General features: G+C 38.5%; 1 protein-coding gene across 9 annotated transcripts in view; it reads right to left on the bottom strand.

The window, feature by feature from the left end:
• The window catches only part of VPS13B (vacuolar protein sorting 13 homolog B), a 921,736-nt gene that overhangs the window by 189,283 nt on the left and 705,451 nt on the right, over positions 1-27,002 (bottom strand). For all 9 annotated transcript variants that reach the window (XM_038388370.2, XM_038388367.2, XM_038388371.2 and 6 more), the window contains exon 34: positions 11,786-12,488. In XM_038388370.2, the coding sequence (XP_038244298.1) occupies positions 11,786-12,488 (703 nt within the window). The remainder of the gene's footprint in view (positions 1-11,785; positions 12,489-27,002) is intronic.

Below are 27,002 nucleotides of genomic sequence, written 5' to 3' on the forward strand. Positions count from 1 at the left end.
CCCATGGCGCTACAAAATCAATAGTAACCCTTTCAGACAAACAAGGACATATTGTTTTCCTAGTTGTTTTTCTTTAGCATCAAAGATGTTTATAAATAAAAAATGAGAAAGAAAAACATATATTCTGCTGAAGAAGATTTTGCAGCGAATATAAGACATGCCAACACTAAATTTCACTCACTTTTCCCTATCCATACACGTTTCTTACTTTCTTCTCCCATTATAAATTGCCTGTGAGAAATATCTGCACTTTCACTTTTAAAAATTAGCTGTCTGCAAAGAGGACAGGATAGACTTTTCTGGCCTTACTGCATTCTAATGCTTTTCAAGACCTCTCACAAATTTAAGACATATACAAGGTTTACTGTGTCAGTTTGGATTTCTTTGGACTAATAATGACTCAAGATGTCTATTTTGCTTACAAACTGAAGGTGAAAATGTCTACAAATTTTATTTCTATAACATCACATAGTTACATTTGCTACATGACAGAGCTGCCACTATAAAAATAAATTAATAACTTGTGTCATAAATGTTTCTTCTTTCTCCAAAACTAGATGACTCCCCTATGCCTCTCCTCCCCCACCCAAAATTTACACTGGTCTGTGGTGTTAGTAATTCGGTGACAGGTTTAAGGTATGACATCACAAACAATAATGGCTAGAAACAGGTGCTTTATCCCATTTCAGAACTGAGAATCTCTCTTTCCCAGTTCTATAAGTCTTTTGCTCTTAGCTCTGGCTCACATGATATTAGACTTTCAAATCATTATATAATGATGTAAAGAAAAGTTATTTTAAATTAATTTTGGAGGTTTTTAAAAATTACTGCATAACCTTTACACATGGAACAGGCTGCAATTGGAATCTAGATTTAGTCAGTTTTGCACTGCACCTGCTCAGATTAGAATCCACTCAACCTGAGACCCATATTAATTAGCCAATCGGGTACATGTAAGCACTAGGCAAACCAGAAAATAGGACAGATATATTGTCCTGACATATGGATAGAATTGTACTGAATGGCCTACTTTCATTCTGCCTCAAAGTTAAATGATAACATACATAAAAATAGTTACAACAACATTTAGTTTTTCTATACTGTCTTTCTTCCTCTTCTTCCATATTATAAATGGAGAAACTGAGATGGGAAGATCACAGAGCCAGTCAGGGCAGAACCAGGAACAGAGTCCAGTTCTCTGGACTCAGTCTCCGATGCCCTATGCACTGGGCCAAAGTACCTTTCAAATGAGTTGGTTATCTCTTAATGAATAAGGATGATTTAACATAGCATTTAAGCAGAAGTTTAAATGCTTTGCTGGGTGACATCATGAAAGTCCACATAACACTGCACTAATTAGCATATTTGTCAGCATTCATAACAGAGAAGCCAAGAGTTGAAGAGGCATGACACCTGAATTACCCTCTACATGGTAGATTTGCTCCATCAAGAGCAGGATTAATTCACCCTGGAAATGAAATACTGGAAAGTCTGCACCAGTGATGTCTGTGCCATACCTATTCTGTGCATGGATTGTAGGTGTCACAAAAATCTATTAGCTGTACTTATTCTCTTACTTTGCAACTTGGGTATTTTGATATATGGTTCCAAATTCACCATGGGCAAAATAGGGTTTGTTTGTTTATTTCACACAATACTCCAGTTGAGGCCTTATCATCATGGAAAATTTTGTCAGAAAATGTTTATATTTTGGGGAAGCTGTTCAAAAGTCTGATATCTGAGAAATTGTTTTGCGGTGCTGAATTAATAGGCAGAGGACAGGTGTGGTGGTCAATAGTTCCTGGTAAATGCAATCGTTATGGCTTTCCAGTTTATCATGTGGACTGAGCTTGACAAATATTGAAAAATACTTTTGCTAACATTTTGTTTAATGAATCACTTGATGATTAATTGTTCTGTTCATTCCCTCTGGGACACCTGGCATTGGCCACTCTCAGAAGACAGGATACTGGGCTAGATGGACCTTTGGTCTGATCCAGTATGGCCATTCTTATGTTCTTATTGTTTTTAAAGTTGAGAATATTCACTAATTATTCATACCATTCCATAAACCGTATGACTAATGACAAATCGATGTATTAAATACGTTATTTGAACAGCACCACAAAATTAATCAAATAAATTATTTAATGAGTATGACTTGACTGCGTATGCATGTGTGTTTATACCATACCACATACACCACAGATAATATCCATGTGATGTATTGTGTAACCATATTATAAATGAATTTATCATGCATGTATAACCACCTCATTGTTCTCTGGCAACTATTAGTCTTAATTTATTTTTCTGGGGATTTACAACATTCTGAACCCCTGAGTCATCATTGTTATCTAAATCAATCTGCACAAGAAACATTTCTGTGTTGTTTTACAAATGCAGATATCCCACAAAATTATACCCACGTGAGGATGGACAAAATTCAGGTTTGGAATAGTAACAACTTTTCTACACATGAACATGTCTCAGGAGCTATACTGCATGAGAAATGAGAGATTTCTAGTTTCATAATAGAACCCTACTCTTGCTTCCTCTCCTACAAGGTTCTGAAATGATGGACTTTAAAACTGTATTCTTTTTTTTTTATACTATAGAAGACCTATAAATTATTTTATAGGTTTTTACAAACCCTGAGCCCAGTACAGTTGGATTAACAGTAACTAATGGGCCTGCCTGTACAGGGATACAAAAATATACTCAATCCAATCTTTCAAAACATTCCTAAAATAGTTTTCTGTAACATAGATGGTATATATGAAATGCACAATGGGTTGGGGGGGCATGTTTTTATTGGCATTTATTTGGGGTGCCGGCATAACTCACTCATGGTTCTGCCAGTTGTGAGTAATGGGGACATTGCAAATGAGTGCCAAGAAAAAAATTATAGTACACCATCACGCATGTCTCTTTCTCTCTGTGTATATATATATTATACACACACACACACACAAATATAAACTGTACCTCTACTAGAAAGATTTAATGGAAACAGCACTCATTTGTAAGATGTAATTTAAACACTAGTTTTCTTTTCCAACAATCCCTGATATAGGAAGGAATACAGTAAATGGCTGTACAGAGAAAACAGAAGCTAATTGGCTTCCTTCAATAAACTTTATATTGTTCTTCTATTTGGAAGATACATGCATGTCTTTCAGTCAAAACTATTAGCAGGTGGTCAGAATATGTCAAAGAAATTCGCCTGAATATCAATCATACCAACTGACAGCTGCAGTTTAACAAATGTGGTGCAAAGCTCCCGATGCTATATTTTATGGCAGTAAATAATGTAGTTCATGGCAAATTGCCCTCAAAAAACGTGTGGTAGATCCCAGAAATAAAAATTATTTGAAAAAACCACCATGTTACCACATTGGGATGATGGTGTTAATCATGAGTGATGGAACCATGAGTTATAAATATGGTAGGTCTTCCCAAAGAAGAGGCACTATAAACTTTATATCACAGCACCATCATCTATTTTATTTAAGCCATATACTGGTTTTATTTTGGTATCTTTATGCTTTTATGCTGGGATTTTCAAGAGAATTTATGGCCATTAGGTACTGGGAGTTGGGTGCCTAACTCTTTTATACTCCTTTGGAAATCCCACTCCTTACTTTTAGACACTAAGGACTAGAGCTGTTTGAATAACTGATTTTTCAGTTAGCTCATAGTTCTAAAAAATGGAAAAAACTTTTCCTTCTGGGTTGACTTGCAACTGAAACATTTTGGAATTTTTGGCAAATTGAAAAGTCAGAAAAAATTCATTTTGGGTTGATTGAAATGTTTTGTTCCAATTTCAGACATTTTTAAACTTTTTATTTATTTTTAAATAAAGTCAAAGGAAACTTGGAAATAAAGGATTAGAATTACAAAACTCAAGAAAAGGAGAAAGAAGTGGTGCTGATACTGCTCCCTTACACCTAATAGTCCAGTGGATAGGGCATTCACTAAGGACATGGGAGAGACTGATCTGAATCCCTGTCTGGAACAAGAACTTGAACAAAGGTCTTCTACATCCAGGTGAGTGCCCTAATCACAAAATTACTGACTATTCTGGAGTGTGTTTTTCTCAATCATTCCTCTTCAAGCTGTTCCACTTTGTAATTGTAAATAATTAAATATTATTTGGGCCAGAGACAGAGAATGACTTGGTGGTGGTTATGGCACTCCCTTGAGAAGGGGGATACCAGAGTTCCAGTCCCTGCTCCAAGCAATACTTAATTATTTATACAAAGCAGAACCACTCAAACAGCAGAGATTGAGAAAGGCCCACTGCAAAATATCTACAGCCTCATGATCAGGTAATCCCAATTACCTGGGATGCAGGAGATCTGTGTGCAAGTCCTTGCTCCAGAGCAGGGAATAAAACCTCTATCTCCCACATCCCAGGTGAGTGATCTAACCACTAGGCTGTTAGGTGTACGTGTGGGTGCGTGTAAGTGGGCACATACTGTCAGAGTTTTGTGAATGGTGCCTAATGGTATGTCTACACTGCAATTAGACAGCTGCAGCTGGCATATGCCAGCTGACTCAGGCTCGCGGGGCTTGGACTAAGGGGCTGTTTAATTTCAATGTAGACATTCGGTCTGGGACCCTCCAACCTCATAGGCTCCTAGAGTCCAAGCTCCAACCCAAGTCCAAACATTTACAGTGTAATTAAACAGCCCCTTAGCCCCATCCCTGCAAGGCTGAGTCAGTTGGCATACGCCTGCCATGGTTTTTTAGCTGCACTATAGACATACTCAATCTCCTTGTGAATCTAGCCTGACAATGTTGAAACAGCTCACTTCGATGTTTCAGAAATTTTCTTTTTCTTCCACCAAAATAATTAGCCAAAATCAGCATAAATTTATTTTGATCAACCTGAATCTGCATTTTCGGTGAAAAAAAGATTTTGTCTGAAATATTTTTCCCAGCTCTACGAAGCACCTGATTTTTCTTCATTAAAGTTAATGAAACTTTTAACATTGACTTTAGTGGAGCAGAATCAGGTCCTATGTTCTGCCCTGACACAACCTCCCCCTCTCCCTACTGGGTAATAAGATTGATGTGGAGTGGCAGTGGAAAAGACAGCTCAGAAAGAAGTGGGAGAATGCATTCCTGGGAATGTACATCTGGGTCCCTCCTCCTCCAAGGGCTCCCTGCCTCCCATTCTCCTGCAAGGAGGAAGCTGGGAACTCATGGCCACATTGGCTCCCCAATACGTCATAAGCTTAAACCTCTTCCCAGGGCTTTGGGAGGGGCTCTTGTTCCCTTTAGCTGCCCTCCCTGTATTCATAGTATAGGAACAGTGTTTTTAGGATGCTGAGGGTCTGATCAATCACCTGTTTGGGGATCAGTAGGAATTTTTGCCATTGGGCCAAACTGGCAGAGGCAAGGTAGGTTTTTTCACCTTCCTCACAGCATCATGGAGAAACGGTTTTGTTAAAGGTAGTAGGACTTAGAAATTAGTTTTAGGAATTTGTAATGTTAGGAATCACAACAGGTGGCCAGTGTCCTATACAGATAAAGGCCAAAAGGGGAGATCTCAAGTCTTTGCAGACCGAGGTCCCCACCTGGTAATCTCTACGCCCCACTTGTGGATGGAGGGAGAGAGAATTCAGAACTGAGCTATGTTCTATGAGTAGGCTGGAGAGGATCTACTCTGAGTTATTGGTTATAAGGTGGGAGCCCTATATTCCCAAACTCGACCCACCAAAGTGCCTGGTATATGAGAGACAGGGGAGGTGGGCATATAATGTCCTTCCATAGCGGTAATTAATAAAGTTGTGGCCTTCCTCTTAATTCCATCCATGTCTATCTTCATTCACCTGAATGTCCTGATCAAAAATGCACAGTTCTCATTAAGTCAATGGTAGTGGTACATGAGTATCTGAGGGTCTGGTTTAGATCTAAATGATGCATTGATATAATTTGATATGAAGAGATGAAGAATAATATCAGTCTATAAAGGGCTTGAATTTGATCACTTCATCCCATTTGGCCTATCTTTCCTCAAACAGTTCAGCCATTGACACAGGCAGGAAGTTATTATATTTCTCTTGATTGCTTTCCTCTGGTCATCTCTATAGATGGTATTTGATTTTGAAACTACATTGATGAACTATCATTTACTGGCAGAAGTCACCAAAAATTCTAAATAAGCCTATTTTAATTATTATGGTTTTTAAAATGCAGACTTTAAAAAAAGCCAAATAAGGCAGCAAAATTACCCTGTTTATTGACTGCTCTATGTTTGCACTAACTACTACAATGTGCTCACCGCAGCCACCATGGGAGGGAAGGGTCTTGTCTGTCCAGAAGAAAATGGATGTTGCCCCTTTAAGGGCCCCCTTACAACAGGGGCCAAGGGGGAGGGGAGGGAAATTTACAGGAATGGACAGGAAGGGCACGAAGCAGCTGTGTCCAGACCTTCCTGCTGACTGGAAGAACTTGGGGGTATTTATACTCTATACAGCCCCGGAGAAACCCTCTTTTACTGGGATTGGGCAGGCAGCACCACCCTGAAATTTGCAAAAGGACTGGGTTTCCTCATGACCTGCTGCAGGCATTACACCAGTCACCCTTTTCCTTGGGGTCTGGGAAGGAATTTTTCCCTCACTGCCAGTTTGGGCAAGATGGGATGGTTTATGTGCCCTCCCCAAAGAAGGTCTGGGCCCAGGGGAATGAAGTAGGGGAGTTAAATTATAATACAACAACTTAGTGTCTAAAACTTGTGGCAGATGTCCAGTGCAGGTGTTCATTATGGAAAGGATATGGATAGCAGATAAAATGGACTGGAAAAGGATTTGAAGAAAACTATCCCTTAAGGAAGATGAGGAAGGAGGGTTTGGGGCTACTAAGCATCTGGTACAGTGTGGAGCCAACTCTCCTCTTTTTTTTAGCCCCCTTTAAGGGAGCTGAGGAAGGAAGACTTAGGGTTTCTACACCTGGAACATTGAGAAGCTACTTTGCTCTCCTTTTATAGCCCCCTTTCATCCCACATGAGGGGAGGGCAGCAGGGTGTAAAAGTATAATTAGGCAGGCCAAAAAAGAATCTGAAGAGGAACGAGCAAAAGACACAAAAGCTAACAGCGAAAATATTTTTAAGTACATTTGAAGCAAGAAGCCTGCCAAACAATCAGTTGGGCCACTGGACAATTAAGATGCTAAAGGAACACTCAAGGAAGGCAATGCCATTGAGGAGAAGCTAAATGAAATTCTGTGCATCGCTCTTCACTGCACAGAATGTGAGGCAGATTCCCACACCTGAACCATTTTTAGGTCACAAATCTCAGGAACTGTCCCAGACTGAGGTATCAATAGAGGTGAATGTAGAACAAATGGATAAATTAAACAGTAATAAGTCACCAGTACCAGATGGTATTCACTGAAGAGTTCTGAAGGAACTCAAATATGAAACTGAAGAACTACTAACTGCGATACGTAACCTATCGCTTAAATCTGCCTCTGTGATATATGACTGGTGGACAGCTAACATGATTGCTAATTTTTAAAAAGAGTTCCAGAGGCAATCCTGGCACTACAGGCCAGTAAGATTAATTTCAGTACCAGACAAATTGGTTGAAACTATAGTAAAGAACAGAATTATCAAACACATAGATGAACAGAATATGTTGGGTAAGAGTCAACATGGCTTTTGTAAAGGGAAATCATGACTCAATGATCTAATAGAATTCTTTGAGGGGGTCAACAAGCCTTAGACAAGGGTGATCCAGTTGACATAGTGTACTTGGACTTTCAGAATCCCCTTGACAAGGTCCCTCACCAAAGGCTCCTAAGCAAACCAAGTAGTCATGGGATAAGAAGGACGGTCCTCTGATGGATCAGTATCTGGTTTATAAGAGAGCGAACAAAGGGTAGGAATAAATGGTCTGTTTTCACAGTGGCAGGGTCTCCCAAGGATCTGTACTGGGACCAGTGCTGTTCAACATATTCACAAATGACCTGGAAGAAGGGAGAAACAGAGACATGGCAATGTTTGCCAATGATACAAGATTACGAAAGATAGTTAAGTCCAAAACTGATTGTGAAGCGTTACAAAGGGCTAGTCTACACTGGAAGCGCTTTAACGTGCCTTGTATGGTCACAGTGCAGCTCTAAAAAATACCCAGCGCTCTCCCAGCACACTCAAAAAACCACCTTAACGAGGGGGGTAGCTACCAGCTTTCACACCCATGTGTTTTCACACTCCTGAGCAAAAAAGTTGCAGAGCTGTTAATTGCCAGTGTAGACAAGCCCAAAGTGATCTCACAAAACAGGGTCAATTGGAGACACAATGGCAGATGAAATTCAATGTTGAATAAATACATTGGAAAACATAATTCCAGCTACACATACAAAATGATGGGTTCTAAATTAACTGTTATCACTCAAGAAAGAGATCTCGGAGTAATCCTGGATAGTTCTCTGAAAACATCTGCTCAATGTGCAGCAGCAATCAAAAAAGAATGTTAGGAACCACTAGGAAGGGGACAGAAAATATCACAATGCCGCTATATAAATCCACGGTATGCCTGCACATTGAATACTATGTGCAGTTCTGGTCGCTGCATCTCAAAAATGATATATTAGAACTGGAAAAAGTACAGAGAAGGACAACATAAATGATTAGGGATATGGAACAGTTTTCATGAGAGAGAGATCAGAAAGACTGGATCTGTTCAGCTTAGAAAAGAGATGACTCGGGGGGATATGATAGAGGTCTATAAAACCATGAATGGTGTAGAGAAAGTGAATAAAGAAGTGTTATTTACCCCTTCACATAACACAAGAACCAGGGGTCACCCAATGAAATGAACAGGCAGCAAGTTTAAAACAAACGTAAGAAAGTACTTCTTCACACAATGCACAGTGGAACTTATTCCCTGGGGATGTTTTGAAGGCCAAAAATATAACTGGGTTTAAAAAAAATTAGATAAATTAATGAAGGATAGGTCCATCAATAGCTGTTAGCCAAGATGATCGGGGAGAAACCCCCTGCTCTGGATATACCTAAACTGCTGTCTGCCAGAAGCTGGGACTGGACAACAGGAGATTTATCACTCAATAATTGCCCTGTTCTGTTCATTCCATGTGAAGCATCTGGCACCAGCCACTGGTGAAAGACAGGATACTGGGCTAGATGGTCCATTAGTCTGACCCAGTATGGCCATTCTTATGTTCTTATCCTGTAAATGATTCCAGCAACCAGGCATGGCCGGGACCAACTTGGGCATTATAAGTAGTATATCAGGTAGTATACAATAAATATACGGGGAGATTGTCATCACTCTTCCAGCAAAAGTTCTGAGGAAGCAAGTTTTTCTTGCAAAGAGATAAGGATAGCAACAGATGGGAAGAGGAGAGGAGAGGAAAATGGTAATTGAAATTAGAAAAACAAAAAGGGGAAAAGAAAAAAAGATTGGAGATATGGAGCCAGGGAACCTTCTACCTCTTTATGTTCTCACTCTACCATATTCTCTTAGCCATCCAATCTTCCTTTCTTTTCTTTACTGTTTCTTCCTTGAGTTAATCTCTTCCACAGACAACCATTTAAATGCTTGTTAGGTGTTATTTTGCACATTACATTCATTACAGCTGAGTAAAAATGTATTTTTTCTTTATGAAACTATTTGAAAATTAAATGTGTTGTATGAAATTTGGTGAGAGAAGAAATAGTGATGTCACCCAGAGCCCTCATCTGATCAATAATCTCCCAAAGTCTAGGTCTGGAAACAATTTCTTTGGGTAGTCTTGCTTCATCTATATGGGTCCTGATTTGCCCACATTTTGGTCCTTAATATCCTAGTGGGCTAATGGAATGTCTCATGGCATTCTTGCGCCACTGGTGGTTGGTAGAGGGCAGAATTGTAGTGCCATTCACAGTAAGAATGTAAGATTGGCCATAGTGGGTCAGACCAATGGTCCATCTATCCCAGTATCCTGTCTTCTGTCAGTGGCTGGTACCAGATGCTTCAGTGAATGAACAGAACAAGCAATTTATCGAGTGATCCAGTCCCAGCATCTGGCAGTTAGAGGTTTAGGGATATCCAGAGGATGGGGTTGCATCCCTGACCATCTTTACTAATAGCCATTGATGGGCCTATCCTCCATGAACTTATCTAATTTTTTTTAACCCAGTCATATTTTTAACCTTCACAACATCCCTGGCAATGAGCTCCACAGGTTGACTGTGCATAAAGAAGAACTTCCTTATGTTTGTTTTAAATTAGATGCCTATTAATTTAATTCGGTAACCTGGTTCTTGAGTTATGTGAAGAGGTGAATAACACTTCCTTATTCACCTTCTCCACATCATTCATGATTTTATAGACTTCTGTCATATCTCCTCTTAGTCATCTCTTTTCCAAGCTGAAAAGTCCCAGTCTTATTAATCTCTCCTCATAAGGAAGCTGTTCCATACTCAATCATTTTTGTTGCCCTTCTCTGTACTTTTTCTAATTCTAACATATCTTTTTTTTGGAAGATGTGGCAACCAGAACTGTATTCAGTATTTAATGTGTGGGCACACCATGGATTTATATAGTGGCTATATGATATTTTCTGTCTTATTTTCTCTTCCTTTCCTAATGGTTCATAGGCAAACAAATAAATTTTCAATCAAAAAAGTGACACTTCATTGTTATAAATACTTCACATGAAATACAGCAAATATTACATCTACAGAAAAGCCAACAATTGGCCACCTTCATCTAGGGAAAGGAAACTGTCATAATACCTTACTGCTTAGTTGAGGGAGAGCCTAAAATTCCTAAGTAGGAAACTTACTATTTCCTAAGTAGCATTTATTAGGGTTATGCAAAAAATTCTGATACAAATAGGAATTTGGTGAATTCTGTCTGAAATTCTGCTATTTAGCTTAGGGGAAATAATTTTTCAAATACCTGTGTGAAATTGAATACTTAAGAGAAGCATCGTACCCATCCTATACCATGATTGGATTAGTCACTTCTACTCCATTTTTGGTGATTATGTCCGACAGTGGTCCATCATCGATTCAGGAGGAGAAGAAATTATAAGAATGATCTGCTCCTTCTTCATCCCTCACCCATGGCAGTTGCTACTTCTTTCCTCTTCCTTACAGTGAGTTAAAGTCAAACCTTCCCACCACCACCATCCAGAGTTTTAAAGACCCTACTGGGGAAGTGGTATGTAGTAGATAGGTATGTCATGAAATTGCTGATTTGCAATTTCAATAGTTCTTTATAAAAGGTTTGCTAAAAGTTTTCTCAATAATGATTCTTAATGATTTTACACTTTTTGCTCTCTGTTTTATTTGACACTATTAAGACATCATTTAGAAGACTACTGTAATTTTTGTACAGTTTATGATCAAAATACTATGTGTTCTGAAAGTATTGCTTCTAATTTTAGCAGAGGAGTAATATGGGAAAATATAAAAATATTTTCAGTCATAAAAATACCCTTATGAAAGAAACTTGACTTACAACTCATTGCTTATCATATAGGTTCAGAAACTCCTGATACATTAAAGTACTATGACAGCCCCTATTATTTTTCTGGGGCTGAGAAAACTGGGTTCTTGAAGTTTAAACCTTAATTCATTTCAATCATTTTCTATTCTTAAATTTGGTTCAAGTATGAACAAGTAAAGTTTACATTCTTTTTTTTTTTAAATTAATATGTCTTGTCTAGTCTACCAGCGCCTTTCTGTTTGATCACCCCTGAAACATTGAGGAAGCCTGATTGTTATGGCAGTTGTTAACACCCTCTTGACTTTAAATGGTCTTACCTGTACACATGTAGTCTGAGGTTACTCCTTTAAGCACAGCATCGAACACTGATATTTCCACCCTCTGCTTTCTGTGGTGACAGCTCAAGAGTATAGAAGGCTGGGATACAACAAGGTGCAGAAAAGGGTCTAACCGGAGGTCACCAGTTCCTCTGCGACCAGGCTGTCGAACAATAGTTATACCAAGGGCTTGTCGAGCAGATGACCTTGTAGAAGCATGAAGACTTTCTAGTGACAGTAGACCTGTTTTTCTCCCAGTGGGCAAAGACCTGTTACTGTTCAAGAGATCATCTGCTGTTACTGATGAAATACATGCCTGACTGAGCTTTCTGGTGTCTTGGCTACCACGTGAATCTGTTTCTGGAAGGTTTAATGAACTTTTGCTTATTTTCTCACCATCTTTCTGATCTTGCAATGATTTAGATTTAGGTAAAGGAGTACACGAGTAAGACATCAAGGAGACCCTGCTTGCTGTAATAAAAATGTCAAAGGGAATGAAGTTCAGGTTCTTCACAATGGAAGACTGTCGGGAAGGACGTGCAATGCGGTGTTGGCTGGTGCCACTATGTTGTTCTATTTGAACTATTCTGATTTTAATGCTGTCACTGCCAATGCCACTGTCTTGTGCACCACTATAACGTGAAGACGTGTCAACTGTTCCTCCATCAGATATATCCATTTTTTTCTGTTCTTGTCTGGAAACCTGTGAAGGAAAATATTATATTATATTATTATATCCATATCCCAAGTATTTCCATTTCAGTGGCAGCAAACAATTGCTATTTAAACATGATTTCAAAAAACGGAATTATAAAAAACCTGCCAAGTTAACTTTTAACAGAGTAATCACTCATGAAAGCACAGCAGGTGTCCATTCCGAAGAAATGATGACTCACATCTGATGATGTGCCAAAGGAATATGTGAAGGGAAAAAAATTGAATGATGATTTCTAGGCTCAAACTACATTTTTTCAACAAATTCTTTATATTCTAAAGAATCTAAAAGAAATACATGGGTTAAAACAAAATTGTGCCTCCATGAAACAATATTATATTTGACAATTAGAAAAAGGTTGACCATCAGAATTTCTTCCACATTTTGTGTGTTAAAACTTAAAAAAAAACCATTACCATTAAAAATGCTTTAGCATCTTTACACAAAATAAAAAAGTACTAATTAATTTCAAATTCATAAAAAAGACTAAATGGAAATTGTAAGATATAAATATTGTGTTGTAGGACTTGAAAGAATGTTTTCTTAGTCACGCAAGTACCAGCTGCATTATATAAAATTAAGCTACTTATAAAGTTTGCCACTATGATGGTATAAGTAGTATATTTACTCACTACAGTTTTATGCATTTGGCTACGACTTCACAGGATCTCATCAAATAGAAACGTTTAGATAGACATCACTGCTTAGAGCAACACTTAAAAAAGACAGATTTTAGCTCCTGTCACAGTGAATACTACTAATTAAGAGTTAGATTGTACCTTTAAGGCACAGTCCTCAGTAGGGGGCACTGCAGAGCAGAAGCCCCAAAGAGCCATTGTTCCTGAGACAAAGTTTAAATCCTCCAAGAAGGGTGGGGGGAACAACCATGGCTGCAGATATACTCTTTTATAAGGTGTAGCGTGTACTCCATAATAACAACAATAATGATGATGCAGAGCCAGCTCCATTGACTGGCTGGAAGTGAAGTAGTGACATGAGTTCACCCTGTCCTGCTCCTTTGAGGAGCCTAGAGTCACTGCCTACACTAATCACAAGCTCCTCTGGGTGCAGTGAGTGGAATGTCTCTGGCCCCTGCCCTAGAACCTGTTGCAAGGTGATGTCTCCTTTTTACACCTTATCCTTACACCTTGTGTACCCATGAAGGAATAGACATAACCTGATCCAATATATACAATATCTTCCATTAGAAAAAATATAATTGCAAATTACATGTACTTACAATATTATCCACAATACAACGTAATGGGAGTGAAGGGCATTGAAGTACTGGATTTCTTTCTCCTTAGTCTTTCTACTGTATAACATACTAAGAAATTGGTTTCTTTTGTTTTGTTTTGGATTTTTAAGAAAAACTGAGGGGTTTTATTGGAATTCCTTTCTTTCATGCACTTGTGGCACCTTAGAGCCTAACAAATTTATTTGAGCATAAGCTTTTGTGAGCTACTCTGAAACCTTTATATTGTGCTTTTTTTTTAATCAAAGGGAACAAAAGCAAAGATTTCCTTAAAAACGTAAATATACTACAGAAAAGTATTACCAAGGAAATCCTAAACAGAACCATTAACTAGCTGAGATTTTCTTTGAAAAAGTTTTTGTCAGCTCTGGTTACAAACTTTTCAGCTTCACTCATACATATTATTCAAATCACCAATAAAAATCCTTGTGGCTGATTTCTATGACAGACTAATATCATTGGCTCATAAATATGATATCACTTTTAAGGTAATCTTTACAAAAATAACTTACTAGAAGCAGCCTTAATGAATCATTGGACTATGAGCAAGGAACCCCTCAGCCAGTGACTCAATCTGATACTGTGGCCAAGACAATTAATCTTTCTACCTCAGTCTCCTCTTCTGTAAAGTAGCAATAATATTTAACTATCCTAGATCCTGTGATGATGGGTGCTTCAGAAATGCCAGGTGAAGTTCCATTATGTGGATGTGCTTGTCTCTCTCACCAACAGAAGTTGGTCCAATAAAAGATATTACCTCTCCTACCTTTTCTCTCTAATACCCTGGGACCAACACAGCTGCAACATCTCTGCATGGACAAAAGAGGCAGTTGTGGAGAAACCCTGCAATGGCACTTCATGGTTGGTACTCTCCACAGCACAGTGGAGGGGCATTTAGGCCACCAACAACTGTATGGATGCAATGGTCAAAATAGGAGCATAGCAGCTCCAAACAGGTCCATAGCCACCTGCTTTGCCCTGTGAAGAGAGGCATCAGGTAACAGTGGATGGCTGCAGACTCCTCTTGTGCAGCCACTGTAGTTTGCCATTCTTCTGCTACTTGCAGCAGAATCATGACAGTTTCCCCATGTTTAGGGTGAGCTGGATTTGGCCATAAGAAATGAAAATGCAATTTCATTTAGTGAAGGATAATCTATTTTACAAATGAAAAAACTTTTTACAAGTACTTCCAGTCTGCAAATTAATACATTTTCTTAGGTTTTTATAGGTTTCGTTTGATTTAGAAACCTACTTTTTTTCTTCTTCTTCTTCTTTTCATTTTTTTAAAAGTAAATTTAAAATTTGTTAAATGTACTGATCTGGATAAAACACCTGCAGGAGGGGAAGAGGGTAGCTCTTCCTCTACTCCCAATTGGTCCGTGGCCTTTTTGCTAAGACTACCAATATGGGTGCTAATTAGTCCCAACTGTGGAGTTTCCTGAGATGTGGAATCTGACTAATAGAAACATTACTGAGACTACCAAATCAATTCACTTGTGTCACCGAACAGGAGTCAGAAGCAGTAACTTCTTCTGATCCATACCAAGCAATGAGGAACACGAATTAGTGACCCAAAGGTGAAAGGTATTGCATTGCATTGCATTACCTATCAGCCACACCATCTAGCTCCATACTGAAATTTTGATATTTACATTTTCTTATGTTCCTATTATAAAGATTGGAACAAACAAGTAATAATTTGCAACACAGTTCCTCAGTTTTATTATATAATTTTTGAGTACAAAACAAAAGTAGCAGAAATATCACTGGAACTTTGCATATCAATCTCTTATGGAACTCATGGCAAGTTACTCGTTAAGTTTTGCAGTTAACTTTAAAGTATGCCTGGTAATAAAACTGGGCATCTATTAAATACTCCTTTAAATGGGCCGTCGTAGAGGACTCCCAATGGAAAAACTGAAAAGAGATGTTTTGCTTTGTTATGGAATAAATGGGCCAATACTTTAAAAATGTCAAAAACAGCAAAATCAGCTTGCTGTTAGCAAATGTAATGGTAACATTTATCATTGGGCTGTATTATATCAGTTCTCTTACTCTTTACATAACCCATTTAAAATGAACAATAAAAGTTTTCTTTAATTAGCTACTGGTGTGCATTAACATGATCATGATTAAACCATAAAAACCAACTGTACATTACTCTGGTCCCCTATCCCATATGTTTTAAATTATTTCGTTGAAAATGTACTTTGAGTCCCTTTTAAAAGTTCGACCTTCTGCTTTCAGAGAATTAAATGCATATTACTGTAGTGGAGAAGATAATGTTTCAGACCTCCAGGCATATATTAAACACACTGGCAGCACATTAGACAAAATGCTTTACTTATTAGATACTTCCTATTCTAAACAGTGTCATCAAAGGCTAAAAACAAAATCCATATAAAAGCTGCACAATGCTTCCACACAGAACCTGTGCCAAAATCCCTGTACTTTCCAACTAATGAGGAAAGGATGTGTACTCTTAACATATGAATGTAAGATTTTCCAAGCATTCACTTTAGGAAACAGGACTATTGATTCCACATGGCTTATGTTAAATGAAACTATATTGGTACAATAACCTTTAAGATATCTGGCATGATAACTGTAATTAAACAATATTCAAAGGAATAAAACAAAAGGGAATTTGGTTCCACAATGGCTAATTAAAATAAAATGAAAAAACACAGCATGTCATCTATCAAGATAAATTGTTATTGTTTAAGAACTATTTAAATACTGTTAAAATATACTTTTAGATAAAATCTGAAAGGACTGGAAAAATATTTGTGGCTTAAAAATGGATAGTTTGGCGAAGAAAAAAGTTTAGGACTCTGAAATTTTATGTTGAGAAAATAGCTTTAAAGCTTTGAGCATAACCAGATGGTACTTAAATCAGAGGAATTCTACAGTCTCTCTGTCAGAATGAGTTGCAATATGAAAAAGTTTTCAATAGCTAGAAAAACATGTCAACTTGACAGTTTACTTCTTAGATGACTTCAATGCATTTTCCCATCCTTTCACAGTTATATAGCTTATCAATACTGGCCACCAAGGAAAAGGTGTTGAAAGCTACACTAGTAGCTAGGGAACTGTGGCTAATTCTTCCTTTTCATGTGTTGAGATAGGTAACTTTACTAGCTTAACCCCTTAAGTTCAATAGGGCATACAGTGAGTGAGTGAGTCCGTGTATATATACATCGTGTATATAGTGAAGAGATACGATATTAGCATGTACTCATGAACAAGCACCGTGCAGTGCATCACAAAATCCAATGTAAATAAATAGAATTGCCTTTCCAAATTACAATATTGAATAAGCAGTTTTGTTTATGGTCTAGGACAGACTAAATCTGGTAACTTTTCTTATGTATTTATTTATTTATTTATTTAATTGTAGCCAATTTTGATATGTTTATATATGAGAGATTTTTGCTAAAAGACAGATTCTTCAGAACTCAACTTTTTAAAGGGGAGCAAATTAAACTATCCAGATAAATTTTGAAGATGGTAGTTTAGATCTATAATTAATATATTTTTCAAACAAAGGGGAAATATTTTAAAACAAGTGACGACTTCATTGTTGTATTGACTGTGTTTTCATTTTCTTGATTCTTCAGTCATTTTGATCAGCAACATGTGTCTATATATACAATGGCCGCACTTAAAAAGTTCCTACCTCTTTGAGAGATATGACTGGTTCTACTAGTAGTCCCTACTTTAACTACAGAGAATAATAGTCCAAATGATAGAATAATTGTAAGCAAAATAATCTTTTGAAATGCTCTAATGTACATCTGCATATTTTTTCCAGTTTCCAATATTAATTATGTTTACATAACGGCCCTATTGAAGTAATATTTCCAGCTTGCAACAGTCATTCCCTAACTCTGATCAAAATAGTTTCAGCCAATCATGAGATCATTCTTCACATCATATAAATTATGGAAAAAGTCACAAGTGTGAAACCACAGAATCAAAGTGCCAATCACATCTGGTACATCATTGTGATATCTGACCTAATTTTATTGCTCTTGCTAAAAAGTAGTAGTATTTTCATGGAAATAAACATCTTGTCTATCCTATAAAAGCAAATACAGAAAGAGAATTAGTTCCAGTTTTTTTAATATTGTCCTTAAACTAGAATTACAGAGAAAAAATATTGTGATTTTATTTCAACTTTTTTTTTAAAGTCCTACATCTATCAAAGCATCTTAAACCAAACAGATGCAAATCTATTTGACTACTATCATTGTAGTTTAAAGATCCTTCTCTTTGTTAACTACAGTTCACCACATTGTTCTTATGAACATAACAATTCAAACTAATGACTTGTTTTGCTTTAAAAACTATTTATACAAATGAACACAGATTATAATTCTGACAATTATGAAAACTTTTTTTCAATCTGACATATAATGTGTAACGTTAAGAAACACACATTTTTGAACTCATTTTAAAATTATGTCACTGTTATAGTTCATAATTTTGTATTTGCAGTTTGTTGAATTTTAAACTAAAACATCAATTCTGCAATTGATCTTGGCAGGCAGCCTGTGCCTGCATGGATCCAACCGCAAGATGAGGATCTAGTCATTTGACTACAGATGTAGAGTCAAAAATCCAATTTGTCTCTCATTTGAAGAAGCTGTTTTCACAAGAGCTTGCTGCACAGCAAAGGCTATTTTAAAGTTAATTTCACTGAGCATAATATTCTACATGATTTCATATATCTACTCCCGACTGGAATGCAACTGAAGTTTTCACAATACTATAGAAATTATGCAAAAGAGCAGAACTAATAGGATGGTAAGAAGTACTATAGTTTCAGCTTCCTCCTTCATGAAGTAATTTTTCCAGGACTTTGAAGTTTGAATAAGAGGCTACTGTCTGTTAAATATCAGTTCAAATATTCCTATATGACAGCTGTGCTAAATGTTCCAGCTGTAATGTGGTTATAGCCAAATATGGAAATTCCTGCTAACCCAGGTAGAATGAATAGTTTTCTTCTTAATATAGGCAGCATGTTTACTATACCATATTCAGAGTCTACTGAGACTTGCACAAGCCTCTTTTTAGAGATAAAAGAACAGGAGTAATTGTGGCACTTTAGAGACTAACAAATTTGATACAGCATAAGCTTTCGTGGGCTACAGCCCACTTCATCGGATGCATAGAATGGAACATATAGTAAGAAGATATATATATATATATATATATACACATACAGAGAAGGTAGAAGTTGCCATACAAACTGTAAGAGACTAATTAATTAATTAGAGATATATACTTTCAATTAAAGAAAAAGTAATTCCAGGATGAAACTTGGCATACAGGTCTTAGTCCAAGAGCAATGTATATTTAAAATCCTAAGTAAAAAGTTTGACCGCTTTTTTCCTGAAATTAATTTCAGTTTTATTTTTGCTTCTTTGCTTTTTGTAAGAAAAGCATGTCTTAGGTTAAAACAGGTTTCAGAGTAGCAGCCGTGTTAGTCTGTATTTGCAAAAAGAAAAGGAGTACTTGTGGCACCTTAGAGACTAACAAATTTATTTGAGCATAAGCTTTCGAAGTGAGCTGTATTTCACTTCGAAAGCTTATGCTCAAATAAATTTGTTAGTCTCTAAGGTGCCACAAGTACTCCTTTTCTTTTTCAGTTAAAACAATTACATATACTTGAACTTTAATCAAAATTGTTGTTTGTATATGTGTTGTCAAAAGACTGAGGTTTTACTTTTTGTTTTTAAAATGGCTGCTGTACGTTCAACTTTACTACTTTTCAGAATGATGCAATCAAAGTTTTAACTTTGTTTTGCATCATGGTTTCTGACTGACTTTCAGAGCGATCCTCTTGGTTTTAACAACTCATATAAAGTTTTGCAATTGCATCAGTCTTAGTTTCAAGCCTCTTTCACATATATTCCTATTAAGATGGAATTGGATGGAATTCAATAGTCTGTTAGAGTTGAACTGATCTTACTGGAACCAACTCTGTCCCATCAAACTATCTGAAAGTGATATTAAGACTGGATCAACTGTGAACCCAACACCATATTTGCTGATGTAACTGACCTGTGTAATTTAAAGTAATTTCTGTCACGTAAGTGTTGCAATACTGATCTAACAGAGTTTTGCTATTTAAAAATCTGTGTTTTCTTGACCAACAGCACAACTATTCTACCAAAAAACTTCTCATTTGATCATGAACTTGGGAAAGGAAAAACATTTTTGATAAGGAAATACCAAATATATCTCTTTAATGACATCCACAGATAAAAAGCATGAAAAGTAACTATCTGATAATATTTCCAATTAATAAACATTGAATGCACTGTGAGAAAAATGAAAAGATGCAGAATTAATTAACTAAATAAATTCAGACGTCCATTACCAGGACTATGATTGAGAGCAGGACTCATTGGAACTACAGAAAGAAAAGTCAGAGGTTGTTTTTCCTGAACAAAATGATTACCTCCAATGAGGTTAGCTTTTAGCATCAAATTAATCAAATTACATAATGCATTAAATAAAAGTAACTTTTAAGATAATTTTCACAAGACAAAAATCTACTGACAGCCCCTTAACTGAAACTATGTGTACTGTTAGTGCAGTATCCCAAATATCACATTACATATAAATGTCTCAAATGTATAAAAGTGCCTGTCCTAGGTTTTGGGCATCAGACAATCAATTAAGAATATGACCAGAAACTTATTAGATGAAAGATGTCAATAAAGGCCTCCTTGCCCAAGCAAATAAACTCCACCTGCCTCCTCCCACCCCCCACCCCACAAAACCTGGACAAATAAATTAGCCTTACAGAATGCCTTGAAGGCCAGAAAAATCTGCACTATGTCAGACCAAGGAATGGGGAAAAATAACTCCAAAGTTGAGGACTCCTCAACTAGAAATGCCATGCAATCAACCCTGTCTCATTAAAATCAAAGAGCTGTTAGTTTTAACACTTCAGCTTTCATATATTCTTTGTGTTTAAGAAGGAATCACTAGATCATCTATTCTGACCACCTGACCTATTCTGATCACAGGCCATTCAATCTTACCTAATTACCCCTGTACTGAGCCCAATAAATTGTGTTGATTAAGGATAACTTATATTTAGCTACAGCATATCTTCCAGAAAGGTATCCTGGGTAACTAAACCATACAAAGCGGTACTTGAACCCACAACCCTGAGATTAGAAGCCTTGTGCTTTACCAATTGAACTAGTCTGCCATGGTTCCAAGTGCTGTAGCATCCTAAAAAGGAGAGTGACTGTTTCCAAAGTAGCCAGAACCCAAACCAGATAGAATGTTTACATGATAAAAATCAACACCTTATACTTTTCAGGAAAATCAGTTGGCAGCCATTACAAAATAAAGATGAGAGTTGACATGTACTCCTGCATGAAATGTAAGTTAATAAGCAACTCGCCACTTTCTGCACTAGCTGACATTTCCAAATAGTCTGAAGTTGTAGCCCTAAAGAGTGCATTGCAGCAATCCTACCTTGGGCTGACAAGAGCATGGATAACTGTGGAGAAGTCTGTATCCAAAAGAAAAGGTCCCATCTTCTTGCCAAGCCCCTTTGATAAAAAGCACTCTTAGTAATTGCTATTACATGCGTACATGGAAGCAGCAAAGACTCCACAGACAGGTTTCAGAACCTGAATAACAAATGACTCGCTCAGTCAGAAGAACTGCTATAATCTCAGCCACTTTTTTGAGTTGCTTCAAAGGACAATAAGCATTACCTCACTGCCTTTCAAAAGTGAGTCCTTAGGGCTAAGGCACAATTTCCCAGAACTACTGTCTGTATTCTCCCTGAAAAAATGGAGCAGCGCCATTCAAGAGAAACTCTGAAACAAATCTGAATGGAAGCATTCACCTTTTGGGCTGAGTTTCATTGGTCTCGGTCCAAAGGCAAAGTGTGTATGAATAAAGACTGAGCAAAATCTCTTCTGCCTTTCTGAATTACAGAAGAGTAAGTTTCAGAGTAGCAGCCGTGTTAGTCTGTATTCGCAAAAAGAAAAGGAGTACTTGTGGCACCTTAGAGACTAACAAATTTATTAGAGCATAAGCTTTCGTGAGCTACAGCATCCGATGAAGTGAGCTGTAGCTCACGAAAGCTTATGCTCTAATAAATTTGTTAGTCTCTAAGGTGCTAGAAGAGTAAGTGTCCCACCAATATATAAAATATATATCTCACCAATTATAAAAGTCTAGCTGGATTTTTTTAGTGCGGTCCACATTATCAAAAGGTTTATGAAGCCCTGCCTTAAAGCCAGGGTTCCACATATTTTGTAAGTCTGCTGCCATGGAATTTGTCCCTATAATATACTCCTTTCTGAAGAACAGTGCACCAGAACCTAAATTTGTATTTTGTAAAACAGTTATGATTGTAGCCCATATGGTTCTGAAATAATCTTTAAAATGTGAAGCAAGAGTATGCAGTGTTGTCTCCTTGAATCTGCAGAAAGCCCCAATATTGTAGCAGTATCTCACAATCCCTACCTGCCTCCAAAGCCTCTTTAAATGAGAAAAGCCATGATAGAGCCCTCTACTCAGTTGCCAAAACCTTCAGCTTTCCCTCTGACAATTTCTATAATGCAGCTATCAGTTGTCAGTACAAACATCTTTGGTCTGAGGAAAACTGAAAATGTGGGAATAACACAAAATGAATTAATGTAACAACAAAATAAACAACATAGGGACTACTGTACTGATTGAATTATTTTTAGCTTTCACTCTTTAAAAATCTCTCTTTTTTTTTAAGTGTTAAAGAAACGGCTACAAAATTTCCAGTCTGCTGCACCAGAGTGCAGAAGAATCCCGGAACTTTGCTGGAGATTTAAGAGCAACTTGCTGAGGAATACCTGGAGTCTTGCTTATGCAGGAAGTGCAACACATTCAAGTTAACTTTCTGCATTTTATTATTATAGTAGTTGGGCCAAATTGATCCTTGGTTTAACTCCATTGATTTTGATGAACTTCCATCAGGGATGAATCTGGGCACTCAGTCAAGGAGGCGCCCAACCCAGGCCAGCACTCAGATCTCTATGGAGAAAATTTTACACAAACACCAGGGATCTAATAAATAGAAGGGCTAAAAAACAAATATTCAGTCTGTGATGTGCATTTACATGAGTGGAAATGGCTGATAACTAGACAGGATGCATATTAAGGAAACAGCAGGAGATTTTCAAAGGCACAAAAGACAGTTATGTGCCCATCTCTCATTGAAAGTCAGTGGGAGCTAGGCACATAACTCATGTGTGCTTTTGAATCTTTCCTATACAGTATCTATATATTTTGCGAATGTTATATCCCATTGTCTGAGAAGCTGACTGGGAGACTGACTTACGTCAATTCAGTCCCAGAGACTGGAAGGGACATGTTTCCAGTTGGCATGCAGGAAAGAGGCACACTTCATGTGAAAACACATGCTCACTATGAGAAAGAGACCCAACCACGGGAAATATATAGATAAGATTTCTGACTGCCTTAAACATCTATTTTCCTTTTTATTTCTGAGGTAGATGAACTTTATGAGACTTTTAGATGGGACACATAAAGGGAAAGTTAAATATTTAACATCTTTTGAGTTTTATAGGTGCTCTCTTTCACAACCCACATGCTATGAAATATCTTGTTTTTAAATACATTGAAAAATGACTGCTTCAGTTTATTTCTGGAAAAGGTACAGTATGAACTTTATCACTGTCTTTTTGACAGAGGCAGGTGAAATTAATGGGAGAGCAAATCATGAATCAAGATTAAGGCTTCCATCTTGATTCAGACAAGTTGTCAAAGAGTAACCTCGGACTCTAGTGGGAGCAGAATGAAACAATTTGAAAGTAATATATAACATCACATCAACACATGATAAAGAGTTGCTAATGTGAAAGGAACAGGAGTACTTGTGGCACGTTAGAGACTAACAAATTTATTAGAGCATAAGCTTTTGTGGGCTATAGCCCACTTCATCCAATGAATACACATACATACAGATAAGTTGGAAGTTACCATACAAACTGTGAGAGGCTAATTAGTTAAGATGAGCTATTATCAGCAGAAGAAAAAAACTTGTGTAGTGATAATCAAGATGGCCCATTTAGACAGTTGACAAGAAGGCGTGAGGATACTTAACTTAAGGAAATAGATTCGATACTTAACTTAAGGAAATAGATTCATTATGTGTAATGACCCAGCCACTCCCACTCATATTAGCTATGCCATCGGGGCTCATTCACCTGCACATCTACCAATGTGATATATGCCATCATGTGCCAGCAATGCCCCTCTCCCATGCACATTGGCCAAACGGGACAGTCTCTACGCAAAAGAATAAATGGACACATATCTGACATCAGGAATCATAACATTCAAAAACCAATAGGAGAAAACTTCAACCTCTCTGGCCACTCAGTATATGATTTAAGGGTGGCAATTTCGCAACAGAAAAGCTTCAAAAACAGACTCCAATGACAAACTGCTAAGCTTGAATTAATATGCAAACTAGATACCATTAACTTGGGTTTGAATAAAAGAAAAGGAGTACTTGTGGCACCTTAGAGGCTAACAAATTTATTTGAGCATAAGCTTTCGTGAGCTACAGCTCACTTCGAAAGCTTATGCTCAAATAAATTTGTTAGTCTCTAAGGTGCCACAAGTACTCCTTTTCTTTTTGCTAACAGGGCTGCTACTCTGAAACCTTGGGTTTGAATAGAGACTGGGAGTGGCTGGGTCATTACACATATTGAATCTATTTCCTTAAGTTAAGTATCCTCACACCTTGTCAACTGTCTAAATGGGCCATCTTGATTATCACTACAAAAGTTTTTTTCTTCTGCTGATAATAGCTCATCTTAACTAATTAGCCTCTCACAGTTTGTATGGTAACTTCCAACTTATCTGTATGTATACTGTTGCAAAATACCTTGTTCACCTCAGTAGGCTCAGTCCTTTTTAGCCTTGGAGACTCAGGTTTGGGGCAAGGTGAATCCTTATAGGTAGCACAGAGTCCAGCTACTCCTCTCCTCAGTCAGTCCATTGTGCTTGTTTTCCTTCCCTTCTGGGGAGCGAGTGCAGCCTCCCTATTGGGAAGGTTTGGTGTCTTGCTGCAGACAGCCTACTGGCAACTTCCCTGCTCCTCTCACTCTCCCCCTCCTACCACCCAGGGAAGGGTTTAAAAGGTCCCAAGTAGTTGGAGTCAGCTGAACTTAATTGGTTCCCTAGCAACCCCTTTTCCAGCTGAACCTTATTGCCCCCTGTGGATCAGTGGATAGAGAGGGGCCTTTTAATACACTGGGACTAATTACTACCCCCTTTTGTAGCTGTTTGTCCTGGGTTTACCACATCCCTTCCCCACCTCCGCTCAACACCATGGGGTTGGGCTACTTGGGTCGGCAAACAGTGCACTCTCAACAGGCCATCCACATCACCATGTTGGATTCCAGACCTATGTTGTACTCTAAAGTGGAAGGGTTGAAGCAACAGGAACAATCTCGTCACTCGGGCATTTTTGTCTTTATTTTGGTGCATCCACTGCAGAGGGGCATGGTCCTTGACAAGGGTAAACCTCCGTCCCAGTAGATAGTAGCAGAGGCTTTCTATGGCCCGTTTTACCGCCAGGCATTCTTTTTCGACAACAGCATATTTCCGTTCCCTAGGCCGGAGCATCCTACTGAGGAAGAGGATGGGATGTTCGTCATCCCTGACCATTTGTGAAACTACCACCCCCAACCCTACATCAGAGGTGTCGGTTTGTAGGATAAACTCCTTCCCCCAGTCTGGGGCCACGAGTATGGGGTCAGTGCAGAGGGCCGTCCGTAGATCTGAAAAAGCGTCTTCAGCCACGGTTGTCCATCTTACTATGTATGGGCCCCGAGCTTTCGTTAGGTCCATTAATGGGCATACCCTGGTGGCAAAGTGGGGAATGAACCATCTATAGTACCCCACTAGTCCCAGGAATGCCCTGACCTATTTTTTTCAGAGTGCTCGGGGCCACTTCTGTATAGCTTCTAACTTGTTGAGTTGGGGCCTCACCATGCCCCTCCCCACTATATCCCCAAGGTATTTGGCTTCAGCTAGCCCGAGCGAACACTTGGAGGGGCTTGCCGACAGCCCCGCCTTCTTCAGCATATCCTGCACTGCCTCCACCTTCTCCAAGTGTGTCTCCCAGTCAGGGCTATATATGATAACGTCGTCGAGATAGGCTGCTGCGTACTTGCCATGTGGTTGCAACAGTTTGTCCATGAGCCTTTGGAAAGTAGCGGGCGCCCCATGCTACCCAAAGGGGAGGACGGTGTACTGATATAGTTCCTCTGGAGTTGCAAAGGCCGTCTTCTCTTTATTAGCCTGGGCCAGGGGGATCTGCCAATAGCCCTTGGTCAGGTCAAGGGTAGACATAAACCATGCTTTTCCCAATCTGTAATTAGCTCATCTATCCAGGGTATAGGGTACTCATCAAACTGGGACACCTCATTCAGCTTTCGGAAGTCGTTGCAGAACCTCATGCTGCCATCCGGCTTAGGCACTAAAACCACTGGACTTGACCATTGGCTATGAGATTCTTCAATGACTCCTATGGCCAGCATTTTCCTGACCTCTGTCCTGATCTCCCCTCTTTTGGCCTCCGGGATCCAGTATGGCTTGACGTTCACCTTCACTCCAGGCTCTGTGAGCATGTGATGGTGAACCTCAGTAGTCCTGCCTAGCTTTTCTGAGAACATATCCTAGTTGCATTTAATCAGGATGATCACTTCAGATCGTTGCTCCAGGGTCAACTCCTGGGATATTCCCACTTGGTCAGGCTGGTTGCTTTTAGGGGATGGTGCCCCTAACGCAACCACATGCGCTTCTCTATCCTGCCATGGTTTCAGCAGGTTTATATAGTAGATCTGCTCCAGCTTCTGGCGACCCGGCTGTCAGACCTTATAGCTGACTTCTCCTTTGGATTCTATTATCTCATATGGCCCCTGCCACCTGGCCAGGAGCTTGCTCTCTGCAGTGGGTATGAGCACCATTACCCGGTCTCCCACCTGGAACTTCCGGGTCATTGCTTGGCGATTGTAGTATGCCCGTTGGGCCCCTTGGGCCTTCTCCAGGTGTTCGCGCACAAAGGGGGTGACTTGGGCTATCCTGTCTTTCATTTGCAATTCATGTTCAACGATGTTTCTCCCGATGTTCGGCTGTTCTTCCCAGCCCTCTTTGGCCATGTCCAATATGCCCCTGGAGTGGCGAGCATATAA

This window comes from Dermochelys coriacea, chromosome 2, assembly GCF_009764565.3.
Source record: "Dermochelys coriacea isolate rDerCor1 chromosome 2, rDerCor1.pri.v4, whole genome shotgun sequence".
In the NCBI taxonomy this organism is placed as follows: Eukaryota; Metazoa; Chordata; order Testudines; family Dermochelyidae; genus Dermochelys; species Dermochelys coriacea.